At 45.6% G+C, this 18,103-nt stretch overlaps 1 protein-coding gene across 1 annotated transcript in view; it reads right to left on the reverse strand.

The window, feature by feature from the left end:
* Nucleotides 1-18,103, reverse strand: part of LOC135513154 (collagen alpha-1(XXIV) chain-like) — a 243,408-nt gene that overhangs the window by 4,178 nt on the left and 221,127 nt on the right. The window contains exons 54-58 of the mRNA XM_064935912.1: nucleotides 18,003-18,038; nucleotides 16,165-16,191; nucleotides 14,866-14,919; nucleotides 14,198-14,366; nucleotides 13,717-13,826 (exon numbers count right to left, since the gene is read on the reverse strand). Coding sequence (XP_064791984.1) covers nucleotides 13,717-13,826; nucleotides 14,198-14,366; nucleotides 14,866-14,919; nucleotides 16,165-16,191; nucleotides 18,003-18,038 — 396 coding nt within the window. The remainder of the gene's footprint in view (nucleotides 1-13,716; nucleotides 13,827-14,197; nucleotides 14,367-14,865; nucleotides 14,920-16,164; nucleotides 16,192-18,002; nucleotides 18,039-18,103) is intronic.

Consider the following 18,103-nt stretch of genomic DNA (forward strand, 5'->3'; position numbering starts at 1 on the left):
TTAGAGCATTTGTGGCAAGTCCACTGCGCTGTTTCAGGTGTAACATTTATGGTCATGTCGCAGTAGTGTGTAGGAGGGAGATTCCAAGATGTGGGAAGTGTGCAGGAGGGCATGGGATAGAGGGTTGTGTAGTTTTAGTGGATAAAGGTGTGTGCCAACTGCAGGGGTGCACATGTTGCTGGGGATCGGAAGTGTCAAATGCAACAAAGGCAGGTTGAAGTAGCTAGAGCCAGAGTAGTGCAGAAGGTGTCTTATGCTGAGGCAGTGAAGAAAGTAGAGGAGGATAGGTCAAGGGTGAGGGATTCAGAGAGGAGCCCTGTGAATAGTAGATCTGTGCCAGCACAGAGGGATAGGCCAATGAGTGATATATGCTTTAATAAGGTTGGCTTCTTCGTGTTCATGGCAATGGTTATCAACTTTACTGTAGAAATTAAACGTAAATCACTGGAAATAGATGTTGTGGTGGCAGCTGCAGAGACGTACTTGGGGTAGGAGATTTGACTTCAGAAGAGTTACATTGTGTGTTGAGTGGTAGTGTCCTGTCCTCTTAGGCCGTTGGCCTGGGGTAGGATCAGATAGGGTTAGTAGTGGAATAAGGTGATGCGTTTTATTGAGTATAGGGTTAGTTGGTAGGGTAATTAAAATATATGTATATTATTCGGTTCCCCTTTCCTATCGCAAAGTGTAATGGATCTATACTATAGTTCAGTGGAAATGCAACATATTGGATGCCAACCACCGTTAAACCTCACAGAAGAAGACATGGATTGTGTATGTTAAAACAGTAACGTTTGTTTCACCTTGTCATTTCCGGTCACAACTTGCAGACTTGTTTACGTGTTGCTGTGCGTTTTGTTGCCAACCTTCCTTTGCTACCTGACAACTTTATGGTTTTTACTTTTTAATTACCGTTTATATTTTTAGTTTTCCCTCACTCAACTTTTTTTTCATTCAACTTTTTCACTCCGAACATGGTTCGTCAGGACCTCTAACAGCCGAAGCTAAGTAGTAACATTAACACGATGCCTTCTAATTGCAGTCACTGTACTCATAATATACAGGATAACAATCGCCTTACGGCGAGGATAGCTGTGCTGCAAGCCCAGCTTCAGACACAATCGTTAGGCAAGGGTAATTTCAGTGTAGGAAAGAAGCTTGGAAAGACAGTACAGTGCTGCTCGATCATCCTATTTTTCCAACTTAATTGAGGAAAATAAGAACAATCCGAAATATATTTTTGATAATGTCGCAAAGCAGCATTCCCCAAGAGAGGATGGCTTTCACTTCAGCAGTAATAAATTCATGAACTTCTTTGAGGAAAAGATCATGATCATTAGAAAGCAATTTACAGACTCCTCTTTAAATCTGCGTATTCCTCCAAAGCTCAGTTGTCCTGAGTCTGCACAACTCTGCCAGGACCTAGGATCAAGAGAGAGACTCAAGTGTTTTAGTACTATATCTCTTGACACAATGATGAAAATAATCATGGCCTCTGAACCTTCAAGCTGCATACTGGACCCTATTCCAACTAAACTACTGAAAGAACTGCTTCCTGTGCTTGGCCCTCCTATGTTGAACATAATAAACGGCTCTCTATCCACCGGATGTGTACGAAACTCACTAAAAGTGGCAGTAATAAAGCCTCTCTTGAAAAAGCCAAACCTTGACCCAGACAATATAAAAAACTATCAGCCTAAATCAAATCTTCCATTCCTCTCAATTTAAAAAAAAAGCTGTTGCGCAGCAACTCACTGCCTTCCTGAAGACAAACAATGTAAACAAAATGCTTCAGTCTGGTTTTAGACCCCATCATAGCACTGAGACTGCACTTGTGAAGGTGGTAAATTACCTTTTAATGGCATCAGACCGAGGCTCTGCATCTGTCCTCGTGCTCCTAGACCTTAGTGCTGCTTTTGATACCATCGATCACCAAATTCTTTTGGAGAGATTGGAAACCCAAATTGGTCTACACGGACAAGTTCTGGCCTGGTTTAGATCGTATCTGTCGGAAAGATATCAGTTTGTCTCTGTGCATGGTTTGTCCTCTGACAAATCAACTGTAAATTTCGGTGTTCCTCAAGTTTCGTTTTAGGACCACTATTGTTTTCTCTATATATTTGACCTCTTGGGGATGTCATTCAAAAACATTTCACTGCTATGCGGATGACACACAGATGTACATTTCAATTAAAGTGAAGCCCCAAAATTGCCCTCGCTAGAAGCCTGTGTTTCAGACATAAGGAAATGGGTGGCTGCAAACTTTCTACTTTTAAACTCGGACAAAACAGAGATGCTTGTTCTAGGTCCCAAGAAACAAAGAGATCTTCTGTTGAATCTGACAATTAATCTGGATGGTTGTACAGTCGTCTCAAATAAAACTGTGAAGGACCTCGGAGTTAGTTACTCTGGACCCTGATCTCTCTTTTGACGAACATATCAAGACTGTTTCAAGGACAGCTTTTTTCCATCTACGTAACATTGCAAAAATCAGAAACTTTCTGTCCAAAAATGATGCAGAAAAATTAATCCATGCTTTTGTTACTTCTAGGTTAGATTATTTACAATGCTCTACTTTCTGGCTAACAGGATAAAACACTAAATAAACTTCAGTTAGTGCTAAATACGGCTGATAGAATCCTGACTAGAACCACATTTTTTATCATATTACTCCAGTGCCTCCCTACACTGGCTGATTTCAAGGTTTTACTGCTAACCTACAAACCATTACATGGGCTTGCTCCTACCTATCTTTCTGATTTGGTCCTGCCGTACATACCTACACGTACTTTACGGTCACAAGACGCAGGCCTCCTAATTGTCCCTAGAATTTCTAAGCAAACAGCTGGAGGCAGGGCTTTCTCCTATAGAACTAAATTTTTATGGAACGGTCTGCCTACCCATGTGAGAGACGCAGACTCGGTCTCAACCTTTAAATCTTTACTGAAGACTCATCTCTTCAGTGGGTCATATGATTGAGTGTAGTCTGGCCCAGGAGTGAAGGTGAACGGAAAGGCTCTGGAGCAACGAACCGCCCTTGCTGTCTCTGCCTGGCAGGTTCCCCTTTCTCCACTGGGATTCTCTGCCTCTAACACTATTACAGGGGCTGAGTCACTGGCTTACTGGTGCTCTTCCATGCCGTCCCTGGGAGGGGTGCGTCACTTGAGTGGGTTGAGTCATTGACGTGATCTTCCTGTCTGGGTTGCCCCCCCGGGGTTGTGCTGTGGCGGAGATCTTTGTGGGCTAAACTCGGCCTTGTCTCAGGTTGGTAAGTTGGTGGTTGAAGATATCCCTCTAGTGGTGTGGGGGCTGTGCTTTGGCAAAGTGGGTGGGGTTATATCCTTCCTGTTTGGTCCTGTCCGGGGGTATCATCGGATAGGGCCACAGTGTCTCCTGACCCCTCCTGTCTCAGCCTCCAGTATTTATGCAGCAGTAGTTTATGTGTCGGGGGGACTAGGGTCAGTTTGTTATATCTGGAGTACTTCTCCTGTCTTATCCGGTGTCCTGTGTGAATTTAACTATGCTCTGTCTAATTCTCTCTCTCTTTCTTTCTCTCTCTCGGAGGACCTAAGCCCATGCCTCATGATGACTCATTGCTGTCCCCAGTCCACCTGGCCGTGCTGCTGCTCCAGTTTCAACTGTTCTGCTTGCGGCTATGGAACCCTGACCTGTTCACTGGACGTGTTACCTGTCCCAGACCTGCTGTTTTCAACTCTCTAGAGACAGCAGGAGCGGTAGAGATACTCTTAATGATCGGGTATGAAAAGCCAACTGACATTTACTCCTGAGGTGCTGACTTGCTGCACCCTCGACAACAACTGTGATTATTATTATTTGACCATGCTGGTCATTTATGAACATTTGAACATCTTGGCCATGTTCTGTCACCCGTCACAGCCAGAAGAGGACTGGCCACCCCTCATAGCCTGGTTCCTCTCTAGGTTTCTTCCTAGGTTTTGGCCTTTCTAGGGAGTTATTATTATTATTTTGTACATAATGTTTCTGCCACCGTCTCTTATGACCAAAAAGAGCTTCTAGATATCAGAACAGCTATTACTCAACTGGACGAAGATTTTTTCTTTAATGAGTCGGACGTCAAGGATTTACTTCAGACACCAGACAAGGCCCAAATCCTTGTGATTCGCATGAGAAAGGGATGGAGATATCGCAGAGGTAGGTCTGGGTGCATTGTAAGGATCTGACGTCGAATGGGTAATCTGCCTCTACCATCAGTCCTATTAGCGAATGTACAATCATTGGATAACAAAATAGACGAGCTACGATCACAAACATCCTACCAACGGGGCATTAAAAACTGTAATATCTTTCCGCGAGTCGTGGCTGAATGACGACATGAATAACATACAACTGGTGGGGTTTACACTGCATCTGCAAGATAGAACAGCTGCCTCTGGTAAGACAAGGAGTGGTGGTCTGTGTATATTTGTAAACAACAGCTGGTGGACAAAATCTAATATTAAGGAAGTCTTGAGGTTTTGCTCGCCTGAGATAGAGTATCTCATGATAAGCTGTAGACCACACTATTTACCAAGAGAGTTTTCATCTATATTTTTCGTAGCTGTCTATTTACCACCACAAACCGATTCTGGCACTAATACCGCACTCAATGTCTGTATAAGGCCATAAGCAAACAGGAAAACGCTCATCCTGAGGCGGCACTACTAGTGGCCGGTGAGTTCAATGCAGGGAAACTTAAATCAGTTTTACCTCATTTCTATCAGCATGTTAAATGTGCAATCAGAGGAAAAAAACTCCAGACCACCTGTACTCTACACACACAGATGCATACAAGCTCTCCCCCGCCCTACATTTGGCAAATTTAACCATAATTCTATCCTCCTGATTCCTGCTTACAAGCAAAAACTAAAGCAGAAAGCACCACTGACTAGATCAATAAAGAAGTGGTCAGATGATGCAGATGCTAAGCTAAAGGACTGTTTTTCTAGCACAGACTTGAATATGTTCCAGGATTTTTCCGAAGGCATTGAGGAGTACACCACATCAGTCACTGGCTTCATCAATAAGTGCATTGATGACATCATCCCCACAGTGACTATACGTACATACCCCAACCAGAAGCCATGGATCACAGGCAACATCCGCACTGAGCTAAAGGGTAGAGCTGCTGCTTTCAAGGAGCGGGACTCAAACCCGGGCGCTTTAAGAAATCCCGCTATGCCCTCCTACGAACCATCAAACAGGCAAAGCGTCAATACAGGACTAAGATTGAATTGTACTATGCCGGCTCCAACGCTCATCAGATGTGGCAGGGCTTGCAAACTATTACAAACTACAAAGGGAAGCACAGCCACAAGCAGCACAGTGACACGAACATACCAGACGAGCTAAATTACTTCTATGCTCGCTCGAGGCAAGCAACATGCATGAGAGCATCAGCTGTTCCGGATGACTGTGATCACGCTCTCCATAGCCGATGTGAGCAAGACCTTTAAACAGGGCAACATTCACAAGTGTCAGGATTTGGCCAGGGTTGTTCCGGGTTTTGGTCAGTAGATGCCCCCATTGTGCTTTTTGTCCTTATGTTTTTCCCTTGATCCCCATTAATTATTTGCACCTGTGCCTCGTTCGCTCTAATTGTATTTAAACCCTTAGTTTCCCTCAGTTCTGTGCTCTGTGTTTGTATGTTAGCACCCTGCCCTAGTGTTCTGTGTACTCTTGTCGATTCCGGGTGACGCTCTTGTGGTATTCTGTTTTTTGTTTTTGTTTATTTTTTGTGAGTTTCTTTTGAGGCCTTTTTGTGCTTTTCCTACCACCTTTTGGATTTGCCATTTTTTGTATTTAAGGATTTTTCTTTATTAAATACACCGTCTTAAGTACTGCTGTGTCTGCCTCATCTTCTGGGTTCTACTGACTATTCGTGGCTCAGTTGGTTAAGTGACTGTTTCTCACTCCGGAGACCCAGGTTCGAAACCGGGTCCTGACAGAAACACAGAGCCCAAAAATGAACCCAGAGGCAGCCAGTTCCCAGGACCTTTTTGCCACGCTGTCCCACCACCAGGAGACTGTCCAACGCCACGAAGCCGCCCTGGTTCAGCAAGAGGCCTTAATGGCTAGACATTCTCATCTTCTGTCGGAGATGCTGACTTCCATTAAGCAAATATCTGATCGACTTACCCCGGCAACAGTTCCCGTCCCAGTACCTCAGGTTCACGTACCCATGGCAGTTAACCCCCTGGCTGAACCTCGTCTTCCACCTCCCCAACGGTTCTCAGGTGATCCAAGTGCTTGTAAAGGGTTTCTCACTCAATGTTCTCTCTCCTTTGAGCTGCAACCCTCGTCGTTTCCCACCGACCGGTCTAAGATCGCATATATCATCACCCTGCTGTCGGAAAAAGCCCTGGCCTGGGCTACTGCTGTGTGGGATGCCCATAGTTCCTGCTGTGCCAGCTACTCTGCCTTTGCTGAGGAATTCAAACGAGTGTTTCAAGGCCCAAGCAGTGGTTCTGACTCAGCCAAACAGCTCCTGACTCTCCATCAAGGTTGGCGCAGCGTGACGGACTATGCCATCCAGTTCCGCACGGTGGCAGCAGCGAGTGGCTGGAACAACGAGGCGCTCACGGTGTGCTTTCTGAAAGGCCTTTCCGACACTATCCAAGATGAACTGGCCACTCGGGAACCACCGGACAATCTCGAGTCCCTGATCAAGTTGGCCTCACGCATTGACCAGCGTCTGAGAGAGAGAACTCAACCGTAGACCTCTAGCCCCTATCAGTCCCAGCTCCGAGTCCCCACCTTTATCATCGCTGGCTCCACCGGAACCCATGCAGATTGGACGCATCTCCCAGGCTGAGAGAGACCGCCGGATGAGGGAGCGACGCTGTCTATATTGCGGCAAACCGGGCCATTTCCGTTCCACGTGTCCCGGGCTCCAGGGAAACGCTCTGTCCCGTACAGACCGGGGGAACTGTAACGGGAAACATAACCTCCTCCCATCCGTCCAACTCCCGTCTGCTCATTCCAGTCACCCTCTCCTGGGACAACCACAAGCTTCACCTTCAAGCCTTGGTAGACTCTGGAGCCGCAGGTAACTTCATGGATGGTGTCTGGGCGAAGGAGAATGGCGTTCCCTCTGAACCTCTAAGTGACCCCATGAGGGTTACTACATTGGATGGAAGCCCTTTGGGATCTGGACTTGTCACTCATGTCACTACCTCCTTGCGACTTTCAGTTTCACAACACCAGGAATTGATGAACTTTCATTTGATCTCCTGTTCCGAGTTTCCTCTCGTCCTTGGATACCCCTGGCTTCACAGCCATAACCCTCACATCGACTGGTCTGTGGGCACTATCAAGCAGTGGGGTCCTACGTGCCAAGCTACTTGTATTTTCCAGAATTCCCGAGTTCTACTCCTGAGTCTTTAGAATCCATCGACCTGACCCGAGTTCCCGAGTGTTACCATGACCTCAAACTGGTGTTTAGCAAACAGAGGGCCACCATGCTACCACCCCATAGATCTTACGATTGCCCCATCGACCTGTTTCCGGGCACTTGCCCCCCAGGGGTCGGATCTTTTCCCTATCTCCACCCGAACGAGCTGCTATGGATACCTACATCAAGGACGCTCTGGAAGCAGGCCTCATGCGTCCATCCACCTCCCCGGCGGGAGCAGGGTTTTTCTTTGTGGCCAAGAAAGACGGTGGATTACGTCCTTGCATCGACTACCGGGGACTCAATGCCATAACCGTCCGTAACCGTTACCCGCTACCCCTTATGGCCACAGCCTTCGAGCTGCTCCAGGAAGCAGTTGTTTTCACTAAGCTTGACCTGCGGAACGCATACCATCTTGTGCGGATCAGACCTGGTGACGAGTGGAAGACCGCTTTCAACACGCCTACTGGTCACTATGAATACTTGGTGATGCCCTTCGGCCTGACCAACGCCCCAGCGGTGTTCCAAGCGCTCATAAACGATGTGCTTAGGGATATGCTTAACATATTTGTGTTCGTTTACTTGGATGACATCCTCATCTTTTCGAGCTCCCTTCAAGAACACACTAAGCATGTCAGACAAGTACTCAAACGCCTCCTAGACAGCCATCTGTACGTTAAGCCGGAAAAATGTGAATTCCATTCATCCCGAGTACAATTCCTGGGATTTGTAGTGGAACCCGGTCGAGTCCAAATGGACCCTAGGAAGGTAGGGGCGGTAGCGGATTGGCCCACCCCAAATCCGTTAAGGATGTTCAGCGTTTCCTGGGCTTCACAAACTTTTACCGCAAGTTCATCAAGAACTTCAGTTTGGTGGCAGCTCCTCTCTCAGCTTTAACCAAAGGTGGCAATGCAAGGTTTTTGTGGGGAAGAGAAGCTGAGACGGCCTTCCAAGGACTCAAGCAGCGCGTCCTCTCTGCTCCCATCCTGATACTACCGACTACGGATGAACCATTTGTGGTGGAGGTAGACGCATCAGAGGTTGGTGTTGGAGCTGTCCTGTCTCAGAGGGGTGAAGACAAGAAGCTTCATCCGTGCGCTTTCTTCTCACACCGGCTTACCCCGACTGAGAGGAACTACGATGTGGGGGATCGTGAACTCCTAGCGGTTAAGATGGCATTGAAGGAATGGAGACACTGGCTCGAGGGGGCTTCTCACCCGTTTCAAGTGCTTACGGACCACAAAAATCTGGAGTATATCCAGCAGGCGAAGCGATTGAACTCTAGACAAGCTAGATGGTCTCTTTTCTTCAATCGATTCCAGTTTATCCTCACCTATCGGCCCGGGTCGAAGAATCTCAAACCGGATGCCCTGTCCCGAGTCTACGCTCCTGCCATTCGAGATGACACGGACATGCCTGTCCTTCCTGCTGCTAAGATTGTGGCTCCGATCTCGTGGCAAGTTGAGGATACCGTGAGACGTGCTCAAGCTAGCGAACCGGACCCTAAAGGAGGCCCTGCCAATCGGTTGTTTGTCCCCAAGGCAGTGAGGACTCAGGTCCTTCTGTGGGGCACTCCTCTCGCCTCACCTGTCATCCGGGCGTAGGTCGCACCTTGGAGTTCATCCAGCGTAAGTTCTGGTGGTCTACCATAAGAGAAGACGTTGCCACTTTCGTCAATGCCTGCCCCGTGTGCTGCCAGGGCAAATCTTCTCACCTTCGCCCTCAAGGACTCCTTCACCCTTTACCTGTTCCCCACAGACCCTGGTCCCATATCTCATTGGACTTTATTACTGGACTTCCTCCATCCCATGGCAATACTACTATCCTAGTCATAATCGACAGGTTTTCAAAGGCGGCCAGGTTCGTCCCTCTGACTAAGTTACCTTCTGCCAAGGAAACGGCTGAGTTGGTAATTAATCATGTGTTCCGAGTCTTCGGCATTCCTCAAGATGTGGTTTCTGACAGAGGTCCCCAGTTCGCCTCAAGGTTTTGGAAGGCCTTCTGCCAACTCATGGGGGCTTCTGCCAGTCTATCTTCAGGGTACCATCCGGAGTCCAACGGCCAAACAGAGAGGATGAATCAAGAGCTGGAAACCACCCTCCGATGTATGACTCGTGACAACCCGTCCACATGGTCATCCTTTATTGTTTGGGCCGAATACGCGCACAACACCTTGCGCTCCTCCTCCACTGGTATGTCCCCGCACGAGTGTCAGTTTGGCTAGGCTCCTCCATTGTTCCCGGACCAGGAGGCAGAAGTCAGAGTGCCTTCAGCCTTGAAGTTCGTCAGACGCTGTCGGCTTATGTGGAGGAAGACCCGTCTTAATCTTATGCGTTCCTCACAGAGGTATCAACAACAAGCCAACAGACGTCGCCGTCCCGGGCCTACCCTGCGCCCCGGCCAGAGAGTCTGGCTCTCCACAAGAGACTTACCTCTACGGGTGGAGTCTCGCAAGCTGTCCCAAAAATACATCGGTCCCTTCAAGGTTGCCAGGAGAGTTAACCCAGTTTCTTATCGCCTACACTTACCCAGATCCCTTAAGATTAATCCCACATTTCATGTTTCATTGTTAAAACCTGTTGTTTTTTCCCCTTGTCCCGGCAGACAGACCTCCCCCTCCGCCTCGTGTCATTGGAGGCCAGCCGGCTTATACCGTCCACCGGATACTGGATTCCCGCCGGGTGCAGCGGTCCTGGCAGTATCTGGTGGACTGGGAAGGCTACGGTCCTGAGGAGCGCTCCTGGGTTCCTGCCAAAGACATCCTGGACCCTGACCTCATTCGTCAGTTCAGGGTCCTCCACCCTGAGAGAGCTGGTAGGAACGTCAGGAGCCGTTCCTAGGGGGGGGATTCTGTCAGGATTTGGCCAGGGTTGTTCCGGGTTTTGGTCAGTAGATGCCCCCATTGTGCTTTTTGTCCTTATGTTTTTCCCTTGATCCCCATTAATTATTTGCACCTGTGCCTCGTTCGCTCTAATTGTATTTAAACCCTTAGTTTCCCTCAGTTCTGTGCTCTGTGTTTGTATGTTAGCACCCTGCCCTAGTGTTCTGTGTACTCTTGTCGATTCCGGGTGACGCTCTTGTGGTATTCTGTTTTTTGTTTTTGTTTATTTTTTGTGAGTTTCTTTTGAGGCCTTTTTGTGCTTTTCCTACCACCTTTTGGATTTGCCATTTTTTGTATTTAAGGATTTTTCTTTATTAAATACACCGTCTTAAGTACTGCTGTGTCTGCCTCATCTTCTGGGTTCTACTGACTATTCGTGGCTCAGTTGGTTAAGTGACTGTTTCTCACTCCGGAGACCCAGGTTCGAAACCGGGTCCTGACAACAAGGCTTCAGGGCCAGATGGATTACCAGGACGTGTACTCCGAGCATGCACTGACCAACTGGCAAGTGTCTTCACTGACATTTTCAACCTGTCCCTGACTGAGTCTGTAATACCAGCATGTTTCAAGCAGACCACTATAGTCCATGTGCCCAAGAACGTCTGTAGCCATGAAGTTCTTTGAAAGGCTGGTCATGGCTCACATCAACACCATTATCCCAAAACCCTAGACCCACTGCAATTTGCATACCGCCCCAACAGATCCACAGATGATGCAATCTCTATTGCACTCTACATTGCCCTTTCCCACCTGGACTAAAGGAACACCTATGTGAGAATGGACTGGCCACCCCCCATAGCCTGGTTCCTCTCTAGGTTTTGGCCTTTCTCTGGAGTTTTTCCTAGCCACCGTGCTTCTACACCTGCATTGCTTGTTGTTTGGAGTTTTAGGCTGCGTTTCTGTACAGCACTTTGATATATCAGCTGATGTAAGAAGGGCTATATACTGTAAATAAATTTGATTTGACTACAGCTTAGCATTCAACACCATAGTGCCCTCAAAGCTCATCACTAAGGACCCTGGGAATATCTGATTTTTTAAAATCTTTATTGAACTAGGCAAGTCAGTTAAGGACAAATTCTTATTTTCAATAACAGCCCAGGAACAGTGGGTTAACTGCCTTGTTCAGGGGCAGAATGACAGATTTAAACCGTGTCAGCTTGGGGATTAGATCTTGCAACATTTCAGTTCTTAGTCCAACGCTCTAACCACTAGGCTACCTGCCGCCGACTAAACACCTCCCTCTGCAACTGGATCCTGGACTTCCTGAGGGGCCGCCCCCAGGTGGTGAGGGAATGTAACAACACATCCTCCACGCTGATCCTTAACACGGGGACCCATCATAGGTACGTGCTCAGTCCCCTCCTGTACTCCCTGTTCACTCATGACTGCATGGCCAGGCATGACTTTAACACCATCATTAACTTTGCAGACAGCACAACAGTGGTAGGCCTGATTACGACAATGATGAGACAGCCTATAGGGAGGTCAGAGACCTGGCCGTGTGGTGCCAGGATAACAACCTCTCTCTCAATGTGATCAAGACAAAGGAGATTGTTGTGGACTACAGGAAAAGGAGGACAGAACACGCCCCCATTCACAAATACAATGACTTGAATGGGATTTGTGCCACAAATGCTAACATGTCAGTATGTGGAAAAAGTGCCAGGGAAACTAAATCAAAACATGGATTAGTGAGATCATATCTTTGGAAGCCCAATGAGTCAAACATTTGGCTGTAATAGAAGAACACAAGGATCCAAATGTTTATGTTTTGACCCATTCTGGTAACCAGAGCTCACACAATGTCCAATTGGTACACACTGATTGAATCAACATTGTTTCCACGTCATTTCAATGAAATTACATTGAATTGACATCTGTGCCCAGTGGGTACTTGATGTGCAACAAAAGTCAGAAGCTATTCACCAATGTCTTCAGGATGTTGTTTCCCTGAATAGAAGTCAAAGTCATGTACAACAGGAGTTTCCAAACCTTGTCTCTCTTGAAACCCATTCCTGACACTTAGAAAAAAGGAAATAAACAGTTGGATCATTAAGTGTTCTTCAATTACAGCCAAATGGTTGACTCACGGGGCTTCCAAAGAACAGTTTTTTGGTTAAAGAGATAGTTCACCCAAATTACAAAGTGACAAATTGGTTTCCTTACCCTGTAAGCAGTCTATGGACAAGGTATGATCACATTAATCCATGCTTTGGTTTAGTTTCACTGGCACTGTTTCCACACACTAACATGTTAGCATTTGTGGCACAAATACCATTCAAGCCACAGGAATGATATTAGCATTTTTCGCACATCATGTTCAAATCATCTATAAGTGACTGTGTTGAGCTTGACAATCAATTTGGCACTGAGTGTACAAAACATTATGAACACCTTCCTAATATTGAGTTGCACCCGCTTTTGCCCTCAGAACAGCCTCGATTTGTCAGGGCATGGACTCTACAAGGTTTTGAAAGCATTCCACTGGGATGCTGGCCCAGGTTGACTCCAATGCATCCCACAGTTGTGTTAAGTTGGCTTGATGTCCTTTGGGTGGTGGATCATTCTTGATACATACGGGAAACTGTTGAGTGTGAAATAATCCACCAGCATTGCAGTTCTTGACACACTCAAACTCGTGCTCCTGGCACCTACTACCATACCCTGTTCAAAGGCAATTAAATATTTTGTCTTGTCCATCCACCCTCTGAATAGCAAACATACACAATCCATGTCTTCTTCGGTGAGGTTTAACGGTGGTTGGCATCCAATATGTTGCATTTCCACTGAACTATAGTATAGATCCATTACACTTTGCGATAGGAAAGGGGAACCGAATAATATACATATATTTTAATTACCCTACCAACTAACCCTATACTCAATAAAACGCATCACCTTATTCCACTACTAACCCTATCTGATCCTACCCCAGGCCAACGGCCTAAGAGGACAGGACACTACCACTCAACACACAATGTAACTCTTCTGAAGTCAAATCTCCTACCCCATGTACTTCTCTGCAGCTGCCACCACAACATCTATTTCCAGTGATTTACGTTTAATTTCTACAGTAAAGTTGATAACCATTGCCATGAACACGAAGAAGCCAACCTTATTAAAGCATATGTCACTCATTGGCCTATCCCTCTGTGCTGGCACAGATCTACTATTCACAGGGCTCCTCTCCGAATCCCTCACCCTTGACGCATCCTCATATTTCCCGAAAACCATACAATACTGTTGAAGTTGCAGAGGGAAGGAAAAACACATGTGTTAGTGAGAATTCGACTGAAGTGGACGTCAGGATTTGTGAATGTGAACGTGTTTTTCTTTAAACCTAGATAAAAATCTGTTTATTAAATTAGTGCTGCTTATGGACCAACTGGAGCCCCTGTGATGATGGAGTGCAGTGCTCGGTTACCTTGTTAGAGGCTACTGGGAGGAGACATGTCTGCCCGCCTGCCGTGAAGTTACAGAAGACCTCAATGGTGTCTGACGGACATCCCAGGTTAGGGTCGATCCAGTACAGTCCTACAGAGGTACAGGTGTTGGATCTTAATTTGATCACTCTGTTGTTGCAGGACATTTACAGCAAAGTAGTAAATGCAGAGTTGTGGCATATTCAAGGTTCAAAAAGGCTTCTACAGTTTGTAATTTCCAATTTAAATTGTCAAGACTTGATTTGCCCCAACAAAAAATGTATCAACCCCTGCAAAAATACCCATGAATTATAATCCACACACTAATTCACATTTCCTGCTGCTGCAGGATTATTTCCCTGGTCAAATTAAGATAGCAACTACAGTCTATTCTACTGAGTAAATCTGTGAAGATTACTAATATTGATGTAGATTGGGGAAAAGTGTCCATTAAATTGATAAATTCTGTAAATTGGTTCTCACCGTCAGAGAGCTTCTGTTGGCAGTCCAGCAGGTCCTTGCAAAACCGTGCCGGGTTCTCCCGGGTTCCGAGCGGTTTCTTCATGCTCTCGATCACACTGCTCAGGTAGTGCAGGGTCTTAAAGATCCCTGCATTCTGGTCCGAGAGGGACATCTCCGTGTTCTGGTAGATCTAGGCAAGCAGGGTTAGCATAGTCCACACAGTCCAGAGTGTTGCAGCATGCATGGGAAGAGGTTAGGAGAAAGCCACAGAGACAGCCAATCCAAAGCATGGACACATGGATGAATCAAACATTTCATAAGCATGAATTCATGCAGACACATGCAAGATGCATGCATAGAGGCACAACCCGTATCCAACCATAGAAACACCATGTCAAGGTATTTAGAAAAGTTCCAAGCAATGTGTTTTGCATGTGTTAAATGCAATTAAATAAGGTTTATTTGTAGGCAAGGTAGTGACAGGCACCCACACATTAGTGAAAATACATAGTATTAAAGAGCAAAAAACGAACAGGAAGATTTTTGTAAATTGCTTTACTGAAAATGGTCACTTAACAGCAAATATCATTAGAGCGAAGATATATCAACAGTGAATGTTACATATGGTAAATATGTTGTCTAAAGATTCAACTTCTGTCTCGTGTATAGACCAACAGTGAGTGCTTTACCTCTGTCCTCAAGGCACCATTGGACTCAAACAGAGAGTTGTACTCGATTCGTCTCTGAGGATACAGCACCAACAAGTACAGTTTAATCACAGAGGCAGTAATAAGCAGAAAGCAGTCAACCAGAAGCCTGTATCAACAAATCTACACATTTGTCAACTTAGTAGGGGCATACTAATCAATGTCACTGAAAGCCTCCTCCCTGATTATTACATAACACAAATGCCATTGTAATATTGTAGTTTAGATTTATTGGTTCAATACAACTGTTGAAACAGCTCCCAGAGCACAGGGAAAGGAAGGCCACACAGATGACACTGCATGCTCTGCTTCTATGCTACCTCTGGCCCTGCAGCTATAAGACTGTTGCTTTTTCCCATTCCATCAAAAGCCTTATCTAAGCTTAGCCTGGCACCAAGCCTAGGACAGACAGAGAGAGAGAGATAGAGAATACTTTTGTACTCGAAAGATACTCCATCATCAACAGGCTCTGTATTTCAGAAATCACACTGTCAAGTACCCTTGATGCACTGTTCAACTATTTATCCATTTCAACCATTTATTTTTGAAGAAAAGTTTCTCACTGGCTTTCATGTATTTCAAACGTGAGCTTGTCTGAGATGTCGTACTTGATGACAATTGTTCTCCATTGGAGCGATGCGATTGGTTGGCCAACACTCTGGGGCGAGGCTTAGCGAAGGGTCAATTAAGAATTGAAATTGGCAATAACTGATCATGGCCATGAACTCACAGGAGCCAGTAAATGTTTTGACCCATTCTGGTAACCAGAGCTCACACAATGTCCACTTGGTACACACTGGTTGAATCAACATTGTTTCCACGTCATTTCAATGAAATTACGTTGAATTGACATCTGTGCCCAGTGGGTGCTTGATGTGCAACAAAAGTCAGAAGCTATTCACCAAAAAGGAAATACACAGTTGGATCATTAAGTGTTCTTCTATTACAGCCAAATGTTTGACTCACGGGGCTTCCAAAGAACTGTTTTTTGGTTAAAGAGATAGTTCACCCAAATTACAAAGTGACAAATGGGTTTCTTAGCGAAGGGCTTAGAGAAGGGTCAATTGCCAGGGTTAGAGGTTCCAAGCATGTATTATTCATTCTATTTCTATGTGTGCTGCTGCTGCACAGAGAGGGGGAGGGGAGGGGGGAGGGGGGGTGCGTTGCCTAGGCAAACCAATACTTGTTTGCTACAACACCTTGTTTGAATCCGGACAAAGAAAAATATAAATGCTTTATTACAGATTATGTCACTATCTGTGAATCAAACAGGATACTTACGGTCGGGCCAGGAGCACCAGGGGGGCCCTGGGAGAGAAAACACAGAGAGGATTTTGACATAAACACAAAATAAACAGATACAAAGGCATACAGTGCCTTGCGAAAGTATTCGGCCCCCTTGAACTTTGCGACCTTTTGCCACATTTCAGGCTTCAAACATAAAGATATAAAACTGTATTTTTTTGTGAAGAATCAACAACAAGTGGGACACAATCATGAAGTGGAACGACATTTCTTGGATATTTCAAACTTTTTTAACAAATCAAAAACTGAAATATTGGGCGTGCAAAATTATTCAGCCCCTTTACTTTCAGTGCAGCAAACTCTCTCCAGAAGTTCAGTGAGGATCTCTGAATGATCCAATGTTGACCTAAATGACTAATGATGATAAATACAATCCACCTGTGTGTAATCAAGTCTCCGTATAAATGCACCTGCATTGTGATAGTCTCAGAGGTCCGTTAAAAGCGCAGAGAGCATCATGAAGAACAAGGAACACACCAGGCAGGTCCGAGATACTGTTGTGAAGAAGTTTAAAGCTGGATTTGGATACAAAAAGATTTCCCAAGCTTTAAACATCCCAAGGAGCACTGTGCAAGCGATAATATTGAAATGGAAGGAGTATCAGACCACTGCAAATCTACCAAGACCTGGCCGTCCCTCTAAAATTTCAGCTCATACAAGGAGAAGACTGATCAGAGATGCAGCCAAGAGGCCCATGATCACTCTGGATGACCTGCAGAGATCTACAGCTGAGGTGGGAGACTCTGTCCATAGGACAACAATCAGTCGTATATTGCACAAATCTGGCCTTTATGGAAGAGTGGCAAGAAGAAAGCCATTTCTTAAAGATATAAAAAATGTTGTTTAAAGTGTGCCACAAGCCACCTGGGAGACACACCAAACATGTGGAAGAAGGTGCTCTGGTCAGATTAAACCAAAATGGAACTTTTTGGCAACAATGCAAAGCGTTATGTTTGGCGTAAAAGCAACACAGCTCATCACCCTGAACACACACCATCCCCACTGTCAAACATGGTGGTGGCAGCATCATGGTTTGGGCCTGCTTTTCTTCAGCAGGGACAGGGAAGATGTTTAAAATTGATGGGAAGATGGATGGAGCCAAATACAGGACCATTCTGGAAGAAAACCTGATGAAGTCTGCAAAAGACCTGAGACTGGGACGGAGATTTGTCTACCAACAAGACAATGATCCAAAACATAAAGCAAAATCTACAATGGAATGGTTCAAAAATAAACATATCCAGGTGTTAGAATGGCCAAGTCAAAGTCCAGACCTGAATCCAATCGAGAATCTGTGGAAAGAACTGAAAACTGCTATTCACAAATGCTCTCCATCCAACCTCACTGAGCTCGAGCTGTTTTGCAAGGAGGAATGGGAAAATATTTCAGTCTCTCAATGTGCAAAACTGATAGAGACATACCCCAAGCGACTTACAGCTGTAATCGCAGCAAAAGGTGGTGCTACAAAGTATTAACTTAAGGGGGCTGAATAATTTTGCACGCCCAATTTTTCAGTTTTTGATTTGTTAAAAAAGTTTGAAATATCCAATAAATGTCGTTCCACTTCATGATTGTGTCCCACTTGTTGTTGATTCTTCACAAAAAAATACAGTTTTATATCTTTATGTTTGAAGCCTGAAATGTGGCAAAAGGTCGCAAAGTTCAAGGGGGCCGAATACTTTCGCAAGGCACTGTATGTCTTCAAAGGACGACAAACCTCAATCTCTATGAACTGCCATAGAACTGTCAAGTAACTGTAAGTAGTAGGGAACCAGTAAGATAGGTTAGGACATAGTAACGGGGGGGACACTTACTCTGGGCCCTGGATGTCCCTGTGGCCCCTGGGGTCCCTGAAACACAAACACAACAACACAGTGTTACAATGGTGTCCAAGCATTGACATCACAATAGAATA

The sequence above is a fragment of the Oncorhynchus masou genome, chromosome 24, assembly GCF_036934945.1.
Source record: "Oncorhynchus masou masou isolate Uvic2021 chromosome 24, UVic_Omas_1.1, whole genome shotgun sequence".
NCBI classification, from domain to species: Eukaryota; Metazoa; Chordata; class Actinopteri; order Salmoniformes; family Salmonidae; genus Oncorhynchus; species Oncorhynchus masou.